Source organism: Typha angustifolia, chromosome 4 (genome assembly GCF_048772165.1).
Source record: "Typha angustifolia cultivar Huaian chromosome 4, ASM4877216v1, whole genome shotgun sequence".
NCBI classification, from domain to species: Eukaryota; Viridiplantae; Streptophyta; class Magnoliopsida; order Poales; family Typhaceae; genus Typha; species Typha angustifolia.
In genome coordinates this window covers 1,709,929-1,723,691 of record NC_133242.1, presented here as the reverse complement: position 1 = coordinate 1,723,691, position 13,763 = coordinate 1,709,929, and the positions used below count along the sequence as shown (strand labels likewise).

At 39.2% G+C, this 13,763-nt stretch overlaps 2 protein-coding genes and 1 long non-coding RNA gene across 4 annotated transcripts; 2 read left to right on the top strand and 1 right to left on the bottom strand.

The window, feature by feature from the left end:
- Window positions 1-409: 409 nt before the first annotated feature.
- LOC140759303 (uncharacterized) lies at window positions 410-1,672 on the top strand. Its single transcript, XR_012104221.1, has 2 exons — window positions 410-1,076; window positions 1,486-1,672. It is a non-coding gene; the product is annotated as an uncharacterized lncRNA (long non-coding RNA).
- Window positions 1,673-2,288: 616 nt separating this feature from the next.
- Window positions 2,289-5,448, top strand: LOC140758750 (pentatricopeptide repeat-containing protein At5g03800). Its single transcript, XM_073095022.1, has one exon. It carries the CDS (start codon window positions 2,424-2,426, stop codon window positions 5,100-5,102), a length of 2,679 nt encoding a protein of 892 aa, XP_072951123.1. The 5' UTR covers window positions 2,289-2,423; the 3' UTR covers window positions 5,103-5,448.
- A 197-nt stretch (window positions 5,449-5,645) lies between these two features.
- Window positions 5,646-12,928, bottom strand: LOC140758751 (casein kinase 1-like protein HD16). 2 transcript variants are annotated; one of them, XM_073095025.1, is made up of 17 exons: window positions 12,625-12,928; window positions 11,377-11,891; window positions 11,052-11,177; window positions 10,910-10,983; window positions 10,756-10,825; window positions 10,623-10,678; window positions 10,472-10,543; window positions 10,282-10,376; window positions 10,037-10,103; window positions 9,833-9,962; window positions 9,528-9,746; window positions 9,285-9,415; window positions 8,654-8,828; window positions 8,466-8,556; window positions 7,511-7,668; window positions 6,584-6,772; window positions 5,646-5,969 (listed from the first exon to the last, which is right to left on the bottom strand). In XM_073095025.1, the coding sequence occupies exons 2-17, from the start codon at window positions 11,806-11,808 to the stop codon at window positions 5,910-5,912; spliced, it is 2,145 nt and encodes a 714-aa protein (XP_072951126.1). In that variant the 5' UTR covers window positions 11,809-11,891; window positions 12,625-12,928; the 3' UTR covers window positions 5,646-5,909. The 2 variants fall into 2 exon arrangements, with proteins under 2 accessions (XP_072951126.1, XP_072951127.1); XM_073095026.1 differs by lacking the exon at window positions 12,625-12,928 and adding an exon at window positions 12,205-12,599.
- Window positions 12,929-13,763: the final 835 nt, after the last annotated feature.

Genomic DNA, 13,763 nt, shown 5'->3' with positions numbered 1-13,763 from the left:
TTAGCTAAAAGCTTAGTAAGTTCGAACTCTCTTTGTATCAAAAGAGAGTTATTTATCTAATCCATATCTAATCTCCAAGCTCTTTGTAGTATATTATAGGTATGACTGTCAAAAAATTGTTGAGCTTGTTTAAAAAGGAGGTTCATATGACTCGTGTGTGTGTGAGAGAGAGAGAGAGAGAGAGAGGTCTCCGTCTTCTACTCGGATGATTGGGTAGAAGCGTAGAAGCTCTTTAAGCTTTGAATCTTTCAACTTTCAACTGTTGCCATCAGTGAAACTTGGATTCTACTGCTAGCGGTTGTAACAACCGTAGAATAAATTTATATTTATATTTATATTTATATATTAAAAAAAGAAGTTTAAAAAGAGATGTTCTTCTAAAAAGGCGAAGAAATACGAACAGTTTCTTAGTCTCCTTCAAAAACTTGTTAATAGGTTTAAAAAAAATCCACATGATCGTTTCCCACCCTGCCTTCTTTATCCATTGCTTGGTAGTTCGTCTTCCAGTGGTAGGCGGCAAGTTGCAATCTTTTTGTCTGGTGGGTTCCTTCTATTTCCCCCCTTTTTGTCCTCCCTCTTCTCTTTTCTTTTCTTTGCGGTTCCTTCTTTTTGGGGCAGATTAGCTGAATCATTGCATCGAGAAATCCCATCTTTGGTCGGCAGTTTGATGCATTGCTTTGTTGTTTCCCCAGGGAAAGATCGCTTGATCCCTTGGATGGTTGATTTATTTATTCTTTCCTACTTCGGAGGAGGTTGAGTTCAGAGTCTGGGTTTCCTTTCCTGGGTCATGGGATGGTGCTCTTCTGATTGATCTTGATGAGGATTTGCTTCTGTATCTATTGCTCCAAGTCATTGCCTTGCTTTCTCCAATTCAACGATCCTGTTGCCCTGGAGAAGAAATCCTCAGTTCAGAAGGTTAATTGTGTGCTGGTTGATGATGGGAATAAAGAATTTATCTTGAAGAGCTGTTTAAAGAAGCCATCAGGATCGGATTCAGATGAAATTGGGAAAGGGAATGTGAAATGGATGGATCTTTTGGGTGAAGAACTCGTCGAGATTCGCGAATTCCAACCCAGGTGGATCTTCTTCTTCTTCTTCTTCTTCTTCTTCATCATCATCATCATCATCTTTATTTAATCTTTTACTCCTCTTTAATGTTCAATGATACTTTTTCCAATGAGCTTATGTAGATAACATTTCAAAGGTGTAAGCATGGATTACATATCACACTAATTTAGCACTTCTTCTGTCCTGTTTTCTAATTTCTTCTTCTTTTCTTGATCATTTAGGTGACTTTTAGATCTTCAATGAACTCCAAGTAGCAAATTACTTCTGAATCTGAGCTATTTGCATTGCTTTTTAATCCTCAGATTTGATATATCAAAAGTAAATTCGACTAGTTTCTGATGCAAGAATCATCTTAAAAACTCTAGCAATGCCATATTATTTCTTCTTCTTGATTCTAACTCTCATTTTATCAAACAGCGAATCAGACGATTCGCAGGACGGCGACTGCGATGACGACGGCGATATGAACTCTTCCTGCAAGTGTGTTATTCAATGAGCCAGCCTCAGATTCATCTCTGTAATTAAATTGTTCATTGAGGAAAAGAATTGGTTGCTAATTGTTACCCTTTTTCAAATAGATGGCCAGATTGCTCTCTTGATGCCTTATTCATCTCCATTGAGGCTCATATTGAGCTGTATAAGCTCTTGACCAGGGGTTATTGTTAATCACAAACCACAGCTTAAGCAAATTATATAATTATGCAAAGCAAAGTTGGTGATTGATTGTTTTGAAATGCAGCAGAATGTTAACAGTAGTGTGGGATTGATTTAAGATTACTTTTTGCCTCCCTATTTGAATTTTGATTGAAGAATTTTCTATCCTCTCTTTTATTCTTCCTACCTAGAAGTACAAGAAGAAGAAGGTAAAAGCCAGTTAGTTACTTTAGTATAGTGTTAATAATACAGGATTATTTGCATAAAAAGCCCTCTAGATTTTGCCATTTTGGTGATAGTGGCATAGAGTTTTAACCAAATAAATTCGAATTTTACATTAGATGCATAACTTTATTATAATAAAGTACACATAATTATATAAGACATACATACAATAACCAATTTTACTATTTTAAAAATTAAAAAAATTTATATAAATACCTCCTTAGTATATGGAGCATTTATATATGAAAACTAATATTTAACTTATATATCGAAAACTAACTCTTATGTCCGGTCTATGATTAAAAATAATAATATACTTTATTTTCTCTTTGAAAGAAATAAAAAATAAAAAAAATGATAAATACTTCACACTGTTTTGATAAGAAACCAATTTTCTCATGCAAATTCCCACTATTATAACAACTCTAAGCCCCTATTATAAAATAACATCCTCCCAGAACTCCCAAAAGAAATGAATGGCCACCACCATCTCCAATCTTCCCATCCTCGCTCCATTCTCCTCAAGAATCTCTTCTCCTCCTCCTCCTTCTTCTTCTTCTTCTTCTTCTTACCCACTAGCATTCTCTCCACTTAGACCCAAATCCCCTCAGCTCCCCTTATCCTCACCTCTGCTCACAGCCCCTCTCCCTTCCCTTCCTCTCCTCAATGGCGGCGACCAACTCCCCCCTCCCCCTCCCCCTCCCCCTCCCCCTCCTCCTTCCCCTCTCCGACTCCGCCGACTCCTTCGCCTCGCTGTGGGCCTCTCCGTCGTGCGAGCGATCCACGCCATGGTCGTCAAAGCTGGGAACTTTGATACCCACCTCGTCAATTCACTCATGTCCACCTACCTCAAGCTGGGGGGCCTGTCCGACGCGCGTAAGGTGTTCGACGAGATGCACAGCCCAGACGTCGTCTCTTACTCCTCGCTTATCTCGGCTTACGCTAAAATTGGCCGAGAACTTGAGGCGGTAGGTCTTTTTAGCCGGATGAGGCTTGTTGGCGTCGAGCCAAATGATTTCAGCTTCGTCGCGGTGTTGACTAACTGCATCCGGCAGTCGAATTCCCAGTTGGGTTCTCAAGTTCACGCCTTGGTGATCAAAACCTATCACTATAACAGTCTTCATGTCTCTAATGCGCTCATGGGGATGTACGTATGGTGCGGCCTTGTTGATGCTGCAGTAGAAGTGTTTGGCGAAATGGCTGAGAGAGATGTCTCGTCGTGGAATGCAATTTTGTTGGGTATGGTGAAGGAGAGCAGATTTAGTGAAGCATTTGAGGTGTTTCATGATATGCAGATGAATGGGACTGTTGGCGATCAGTTTTCGCTATCTACCCTTCTGACAGCTGCTGCAGAGGGTTTTGCTCGAGAGGAAGGGGAGGCTATCCATGCTTATGCTCTTAAATCTGGGCTAGAGTTGGATTTGAGTGTCGGCAATGCTCTTATCGGGTTTTATTCCCGGTATGGTTGTGCGGAGGATGTGATCAGTGTGTTTGAGAGAATGCCGGAAAGGGATGTGATAACATGGACTGGAATGCTCACTGGTTATATGGAGTTTGGTTTAGTGGATTCTGCTATGGAGGTGTTCGATCAGATGCCTGAGAGGAACTACATTACATATAATGCTCTTTTATCTGGATTTTGCCAGAACAGTGAAGGTTCTAGGGCTCTAGATTTCTTCCGCCAAATGATCGAGGATCGTGTGGGGATCTCAGATTTCACAATAACCAGTGTAATCAGCGCTTGTGCCATGGCCTCCGATAAGAAGAAGAGCGAGCAGATTCATGCATTTGTGATCAAGTGTGGTTGCAGACCAAGTCCCTGGGTCGACGCTGCATTGATAGATATGTGTGCCAAATGTGATAGGGTAGAAGATTCTGAGAAGATCTTCAAGCATTGGGTCCATAAAGAGAGTTTTGCTATAGCTTGGAATTCTCTGCTATGTGCATATGCTAGAAATGGGAAACCTGAGGAGGCACTATCCCATTTCCTCACTATGTTGAAGGTTAATGATGCTTTGATTATGGATGAGTTTACGTTAGCCACCGTACTTGGAATCTGCGGTGCCTTAGGGTTTGCTGAGATGGGAAAGCAAATGCACTGTCTTATTGTTAAATCTGGGGCTTCATCTGATCTAGCAGTAGGGAATGCTGTATTCAGCATGTATGCAAAGTGTGGAATCTTGGCAGATGCAATTAGTGTCTTTCATCAGATGCCTCACCATGATCAGGTGTCCTGGAATGCATTATTCACTGCTCATCTTCTTCATCGGCAAGGTGATCAGGTTTTGAATCTGTGGGCTGAGATGAAAAGATTGGGCATCAATCCTAATTCCATCACCTTTCTTTTAATTATATCAGCTTGCAAATATACAAGCTCAAACTCAGTAAGCATTTGCCAGCAGTTGTTCCTCTCAATGACAGGCTTGTATAATCTAAAGCCCACTTCAGAGCACTACGCTGCCATGATCGATGTTTTTGGCTACTGGAATTGCTTTGACGAAGCAGAAGAGCTGATAGAGAGCATGCCTTTCAAACCTGATGCATCGGTTTGGCGATCTTTACTCGATAGCTGCAGATTGCGATCAAATTTGAATCTGGGTAGGCAGGCAATGCAACAACTACTTGCTTTAGAGCCACAAGACCAGTCCACGTATATCCTCGCATCAAATCTTTACTCTGCCTCTGGGAGATGGCATTGCTCAGAGAAAGTCAGGCAAGAGATGCAACAAAAAGGATTCCGTAAGCATCCTGCACGAAGCTGGATTGTTCATCAAAATGTGATACATTCATTCTATGCAAGAGATCGATCACACACACAATCCAAAGACATCTACAGTGGCTTGGATGTGCTGATCCTTGAATGCTTGAAGGCGGGATATGAACCTGATTCGAGCTTTGTGCTGCATGAGGTAGAGGAATACCAAAAGAGATACTTCCTTTTCTACCACAGTGCGAAGCTAGCAGTCATGCATGGACTTCTAACCACAAGCCCGGGGCAAGCAGTGCGGGTTGTGAAGAACATACATCTATGTGGTGATTGCCATAATTTTATGAAGCATGCTTCCTCTGTGACTGGAAGAGAGATCTCCATAAGAGATGCCTCTGGATTTCATATTTTCAAGGGTGGGCAATGTTCTTGTAGGGACTACTGGTGATATATCCCAGAGGTGTTCAATTATTGTATCCTCTGTAAAAAGATACAGAAGAATATAAAGTGGACAAATTTTTGGCAAAGCTGTTGATTGTGTAGTTTTGGCCAAGTTTCTTTGATATGTTGTGGCAAAAGAGAATGTTCCTATAATTATCCCTTTCCTCAAGGCTGATACGGTGATACCTACTCCCATTGTATAAAGAACATTCCAAAGCGGAAAGGCTTTTCTTATCTTTTTTAAGCTCTAACACTATGTGCAAGATTTCTTCCTTGGCTCAATGGATGGTCACTAAACTTACCATTCTCTCTAAGAATTAAATTCTCTACGCAACATCTTTGTTCATTATAATGCCCACCAGATGATTTGGAATACTAATAACCATCTCGCGGTTAAAGAGATATTTCGCTTATAAATCGGATGTAGGATTTCTTACCAGCTCAACGGCCGAATAGTTGCATATATATTTGCCTGTATTAATTTAGGTGCTACAGCAATATTCAAAGCAAAATTTAGCTCCCAATCATGCAGAGGAGGAAAAAATAAACATGTATGCAATGATCAATAGCCTCATAATTAAGGGTAAGCTTTGTGTGGGCACAATACCTCAAAACACTTTTACAGGGGCCATAGAGTATTGGAGGGTTATGCTGCTTCCCTTTTCTAAGCCCTAATCTAATAAGGTATGAAGACGCAATATTAACTTACATATGCACTGCATAGTTGAAGCAGCATCCTCCAAAACTTCAAAAATTAGATGTCGGACGATACCTTCCGCATTTCAGCAGAGTAGAGTATTTAAATGGCCAATCATCAACATACTGTCCGACCATAGCAAATTGAAGCAATGTAAAGATTCTTGGCCCATTTTTCCTGCAAAATAGTATTGCAATTAGATTTGCTTAAACTCGTTTGGCTTGAGATCTCAATAAAAACATTGAGGGATAACGATGACTAAATCGCAAGAGGATAGAAGTTCTCATCAAGAAATAGTAGATGGCATCAGAAGGAAGGTTTGCGCTAAGCTCTTCAAATTGGCATTTCGAAATTAATTACAGCAACAGCAGAAAAAGGAAGAAAGTAAGGATGTGATTGTAGGTAATCGAAAGAAAGAGTCAAACACACATGAAACTAGATATACAGATAATGACATAGTGATATCTTCATCTACAAAAGGACCAAGACACAGAGAATACAAGTCAAGAGCTGAAAGAAGCACGTTCCGTTCATGAGGGTAGTCAAATCATAATTAACATTTGCAAGAAGCATCCAGTATGCCGAAGGAATTTAAAATTAATACGGAACTACAAAGTATTTGGCTAGATTCATTGGCATGTGCAACTTTACTGATTGCTCTATACTTTGTTAGGTGTAGGCATGAAGATTAAGCAACATCAAGCTTGTTCTATGCCACTTCAACACGAGTAAGATTACTGCACAAGTATCTAATATAAGCAGTCTACCATGACACTAACTCGGATGCATACCTTCACATGGTTGCTCGGAAAAGCAGAGGTGCGGAGGGTTTCTTGTGTCTCATCCATTGGTTTTCTTTTCGGTATACTCAATATAAAAGCTGCTTGATCAGGAGTGGCTGCAGTTGAAGTTATTCTGTAACCATTTTCCCATCTCCTATGGATACCTTCGCTTGGGTAAAGAAAGTCCAGTTCTACAACCTGCATTTTCATAATTTCCAATAAGCTATATAATAACGCTTGCTATGGACATTCATGGACCAAGTCATTAAGCAGTGAGAATTCAACATCAAAGTTTATCATTAGTAACCAAAGCAGCATAACTTGAATAATGTAAGTTACTCTGAAAAGAGTTCAAACATTTTTTGAAAGAAAACAAGGCAAATTCGATTATCAAAGAAAGATCGCTGCTGGAATCAAGTCAACTTCTTTAGACAATATGCAAGACTGGACTTTGCATATCTGCATGTTTCAAAGTTTTAACAGAGGAATTTCTCACGATAGACAAACTACTCAAGTCAGAACCACTTAATTATTCTGATGAATATTGTGGTCACAAGTGTTTAGTAACAGAGATAGAGATATCCATATTCAACATTTCCATGGAGGAGTTTCTCTAGATAGACAAACTAATAGTTTCTGTTCAGATCTTCAGATGTTTAGTGACAAAAAGCAAAATACACACAAAACCTATATAATGCCCCTCAGACAAAAGAAAAAAATGTGAATAAGTGCAAAAATAACTTGCATTTGTAGATAAATAAAGAAAAAGAAAAAGTGAACCAGCAAAACAGAAGGCAGTATTTGACAGTAAAAGTCATATATAAATGAAAGAACTGAAACTTCCACAACTGGAAACATGTTCAGGGAATATGATAGCAGAATGGTATCATGCTAAGTGCCAGGAGAATTTTACAAGATTAACAATTAATGCAGAACCTGTTCAGAGTAACCGGAGTTCCTTGACATCACTACACCCCAGCGACTTCCTGCTGTAGTCATGGATGTAACATGGAAACCTTCTTTCCATTTTTTGTTTATCCACTTGAAAGGAAATGATTCGCTGACTTTATAGGATTGTTGGGTATATGAAGTTCCTGCATGAATAAGATCATAGTTAAACAAAAATATGCTTTCAATAATAAGTACATAAACACTAAGTGGTTCTTTACATAGGCAAACAGTTTGGTAAAGTAGGAACAAGTACCCTGACTGAAGGACTTATTACATAATTTATCTTTCCAAGTACAGTTATAGAATATTTACACGGGTATTGGCTTGTGGGTGCATATTTGGGCATTTGCATCACGCACTCTACAATTAAGGCCACATCATCCCACAAATGTTGAAAAAAGTAGACTGATACATAATCTACTTCTTTGTGAAAGTTATTGATGTTTCTCTCTTCATATTATCTTATAAGCAAAATAATCACATTGATATTTTCAGGTTAGTAAAGTTTCTTGCTGGTGCTTCATGTAGAGAAACTTCCCCGGAGAGTCTGCACCTGGTTAAGTTACTATCAACAACCTTCTCTAAGAGAATATTTAGCTCAATCACGGTAAAACCTATCAATGCCCATACACGTCTTGCTTCCTAAAGGTCACAAGGCTTCTCTGGAAATTGCCAATAAATATGTTACCAAAATTGACTTTATAACAGATATTGTCGTGGAGAGCAGCTAGATCAGTAACAAACTTCTTCTCCCCCACTAATTTAAAAAATTCTTTGCAGCTAGACTGATGCCAAGAAATTAAAATCTCATACAGAAGTTTCATGCCACAGAACCCAAGAAATATGACAACAGAAAAGACCTAGAAAAGTTCAGAGACTCTAAAAACAATATCACAGCAAAATCTACAGTTACTTGGAAGGTAGAACAATTAGCACAAACCTTTAGACATGACCACCAATGAACTTCCATTGGTTGCACCAGCTATAGCAGTGATATAATAATTCTTCTCCCATTGCTCCATAATCCAATCCTGCCATTGGACCCAAATGGAAATAGTATCACGATTAATACATGGAAATAATAATAACATGAAGAGATTCAATATTCTTCATTTAGCTACATCGCACCTTATGCAGGAAAACAGGTGACAATTCATAAACTTGGAAACAGTAATTAGTCCCTGCGTCCATAATGAGTGCCCAAAGATTTGCTGCTGATGCCACACAACTAATATATAGTCCATCTTCATTACCCTTTTCTATATGCTGCTGGAGTCTCGCATCCGCTACATTATAATGGTATCTAACAAGACAAATAACAGAATTTGATTGATACCAAGGTTACAAGGAACTTATATTCTCACAAAAGATTTTGAAATGACAATCAGAAAAGGATGGTAAAACACAACAAGGAAAGCAAAGAAAAATACAAGAGCTGAAAAAGGAAATCAAAATTTCTGGGCAAAGCCCAATGCCTCTAGATATCAGGTGTAGCGGCATCTCTCTTGCATAAAGGCCAAGCTAATATGCCAGATAGTAGCATGGCATGTTAAATCAGGACTCTCACATATAGAGACACATGTACATGCACATTAATGTTCATTCATTCCACTTAATTCCATGTCAACTAAGACCAAAAACAAAATCATAACTACAGCTTGCAGACACCAATATTAATTAATACAGATACGCAAAAAAAAGTTCTACACTAATGACATTTATATGGGGTTTGCATTATATCTAACATTTAAATAGTTACCTCTGCTTCATAGGTCTCTTAGCATTATAAACTGAAATCCATTGAGTTGCTGGGCTGCCTAATCGGACTTTCTTCTTGGGCTGCTCATCTTCTTCAAGATTTACAAGTAACCTTCCACGTTTCTGGCCAACCTAAATAAGTATAGTTTTGATCAGATTCAGGAAAGACTAGAAACACACATTATCAAGTTATAAACAGTGAGAAGAAACAACAAGACAAGCTCTCCTGTTACAGAATAAAAACCTTTAAGGCTCCATCAATCCTGATAGGTCTCAAAGATGTACATGGTTCAATCAAACTATCGAAAAGGGAAATGAGCTTGGAGTAATTTGGCTCTTCGTCAAACTTCATGTTCGTGACGATCTCAAGAAACTGTTTGAAAGGAGGTGGACAGAAACAGCACAGCAGCTCAGGGGAAGTAGCCATTTTCTTCTTACAAACAAGAAAACTCTTGTTATCTCCCTGCATTACATAAATAACGTTTAAAAAAAAGGGGAGATAACAAAAACAGGTGGGAAGTCAATGCATAGGAGTATGATAAAACATACCTGATAGCCTTGCCAGGGCAATCTTCCTCTTATGAGGAATATTAGAGTGTATGCCAGTGATTCCAAATCATCCCTTCTACTTCCTGTGCGTCCTAAATGGGCATGCACACTTGCATATCTTATTGTTCCTCTGTCAGAGAAAAACATTAGAATGGAATACAGAATTTAACTCCAGAGTGTATAGTGAACTAGTGAACAACAAACCTAAAAATATCTGGCCTCTGATCATAATCAACATGTTGACCTGATGACGCTTCCTTCCATCGAGATGCTGCAAAAATATAGACATTTGTAGCACCATAAGAATTCATTGGAAACAAAAACTCATTCTAAAATATTTTATAAATGAAATCATTTGAGCAGGGTAGTTGATTAAATTTAGAATATTCATGAGTTGCAATGCACTAGTTTTCAACATATAAAATGAAACTTTCTGAACAGAGACATACCTAAACCAAGATCAATAAGAAAAAGCTTTTTCTCATCAGCGGTTCCAGGCTGACCGAGTAAAAAGTTCTCTGGCTTTACATCTCCATGCACAAACCTGATCAAGGTGGAAGTATATAGGTAGTGAATGGTGAAAATGGTGGTAATGTCCATTGAATGAATGAAAAAAGGAGTCAATGATGAAAAACAAACCCCTTAAAATGAAGTTTCTCAAGAATTGATATGGCTTCCACAGCAATGCAGGCTACCATATTTGGTGACATCCTGTTCCAGATGTTAACAACTCTATTAGATGAGCAAGATATAATATAATGAGTGGAACACAAATAGTATATGCTCTTACGCTTGCCCTACAGAATTCCAAACATCCCAAAGGCTAGGTCCAAGCATATCCATCACCTGAAAACATTTTTCAGTCAAATTTAATAATCTACATATTTGAGATATCTAAGAGTTTTTAACAGAATTTAACTCACAAGAATGTAATAGTCCCCCTGCCGACCCTTGTAGTGAACTGATGGAATTCCATAACATCCATTGAGAGTGCTTGTGATCAAAGACCAACGGTTCAAATAAATAACTTAGCATAATAAACTAAACTAATAAAACATATTAGTGCTAAGTGCTTACTGATAAACTTGCCACTCGTATGGTGGACCATAGTTGCAACCTTTACTACTGCGATGCTCCAATTTCAGTGCCACCTACATATGACACGGGATGTTATTGATAATAAAATTCCTCAAAACTGGCTAAATTACTAGAGATCTACCTCAAAGGCATCTGGCCCTGTGCGGTCAGTTCCACCTGATACTCTTCTCCCAACATAGACCTGACCGAAACCACCTTTACCCAGTTTTCTCTCAGTGATGTATTCAGGAGAATTACCTACTTGAACCTGCAATGTGTATAATTTTTTTTTAATAAAGTATAATAGAGTGTGAACTGTTTCATGATAATCTCTAATCTAACATAGCAAGTAAGGAGATAGGCAATAAAAGACCCAAATGAAGACTCAGCATGTGAACAGTTACATATCGATGACAACATGCTAACTAACTTCATTTCATAACAATCTAACAGAATGCAAGGTATACCCGTTCAGGGACTGGAGCTGTTCTTGCTTCGTCTTCAGCTCCCACAACTTTTTCAGCATTTTCACCATCCATTGGCAAATGTTTACCACCAGTACCCTCAGCTTCTTGGTTTAAGATAAGGTCTTGGCCTCCACCAACAACAGCTTTCTTGGCAGCAGCACCGGGCAGAATTTCACAAGGTTGATGAGGGCCTGCCTCGACCAGCACGAGACCTCTTCCTCGACCACCTACTCTTGCCCTAGTCGGTGTTGCTGAAGGCCCTTTTGGTACTGCTGCAGTCTTGTTTCCTCTTCTGCTTCCTGCACCGGCACGCCTTCCTGCTCTTTGAGGCGTAGGCGAAACCAAATCTTCAGCTTGTTTGGGGGATGGAAGATCGTCAAGTTTCTTGGACTTCAGTCGAGCTTGCCGGACTCCACTACACAGCTCTGGCATTATCTCCCATACAATTCAGTCACACATTATGTTCCTTGAAATGCCTTCCAATCTCCTTATCCAACAGCAATGCCATGAAGAATCTGAACATAGCAAGATCCACAGAGAAGAACAGAATGGTAAGAAAAAGAAAGAAAAGGGCCAAAAAAAAGACTCGCTTACGAATCAAACAATCAGAACTGCCACTAAGACTTGGAACAATAAGATAAACTTATATCACATGTTGATGTGATCACAATAGTAGCATGTACTACGAAAGCACAGATCATATTTCCACATCTGAGTCATGAGAGAAAGATCAAATGAAATATCTTCTCATCAATCAAATCAGGAAAAGAAGAATAGAATCGAACTAGGGATGATTTGCCCAGTAATAGCTATAAAGAGGAAGCCTACTTTCCCAGCGCCACAGGCTTTTGAAAGGAATCGAATGTAGCAAAAGAGAAGAGGTATCTCCATCTTCCGATGACCAGATTTCACAGCATAAAAAAAATCCCACCTTTCGCGCTGAAAAAACTCATCAGCAATCACCAAAACAGTAATCACTACTACCAAAACCGATCCGATCATCCATCCAAACAAACAACCACCTCCCCAAATCCCTCCCCCACAAAAAATCCACAACACCAGACGATCTTCTTACTATATCGGGCGATCAAGAGATCACCAAATAAACAGAACAAATCAAACTTCCCGATCCAACCTCTCCACAAGTTACTCGACCAAAACAAATCCAAGATTCAAACTTCCCCACCCCCACATGCAACCGATCATCCGAACAAACCCAGCCCGGCAAACAAAACCCCAAAAGATCACCTTTCTCCGGGAAAAGAACGCAAGGATCGACGAGGGAACCGACGATCGGGGAGCGGATGAGCGGAAGATCGAGCTCCTTACGACGGATGCGGCGCGGGGAGATCGGTCCGAGATTAGGGCTTCCTCGCGAGTCCCCTCGGGAATCGGGACGGGTTCTTCTTGGATTGTTAGGGAGTGGGAGGAGAGAGAGGGGAGAAGGTGATGGGCGGAGAGGCAAAATGTGGGAGCTGGTGATGTGTTTGTGTGTATACCCCTCTCTGGACGCAGCCTCTCTCACCGCTGTCCGTAATCTTTGCAGTGCTATGTGCTCAATTCATGCATGCGTGTATCTTATGTATATATCATATTATGAGTGGACCCCTCCCCTCGTCCACAGTTCACACCAATGGATGGGTTCGGATGAGGATTTCCATTCTTTTCTCTCTCTCTCTCTCTCTCTCTCTCTCTATTATTATTTTTTTCCTTTAAAATAAGACTCTTATCTTCTTTATTGGATGGATTGGATTGGAATTTCCTAGAGTTTTATTTTACCACTTTGCCCTAGTATGTAGTTTGGTAGTTCCATGGCGAGATGATGCTCTCTCTAGGGTTTGCTTCACATTCTCGGTTAGCTATATGTAAGGTTTTTTAAATGCTACCGATGAGTAGGATATGATTTAGTTACCGACTATTGTCTCATGTATTTACGCATGTATATTACTTATCGGTTGTATTTATAAGAAACTATAAAAAGACTTATAATACTATTCTTTATCTGCATGTGCGATATTAGATGTATACCAACGCATTAATTGTATAGATCTGATAACTATATTGATGCTCGATGTCAAATATAACGAGGGCTCCCATAATGAAAGCTAATATAATATTATCGAGACGGAGTCAATCAGCATTAAATCCACTTGTAATTTTATTGACTTATTGCCAAATAAATTATCTTATGTTTCATCGATTAAAGTTCTGATAGGATCGGATGCATTAATTCTTCTATATCAAATAATAATGACTAAATTGAAATATTGAAACAGTGAAAATGTGCTCCTCATAAGAATAATAATGATGTCTAATAATCGGTGGCTATTCACACAGTTGAAACTTGTAAGATTTACTAGGATGTGATACAAATCTCTGTCCACGTG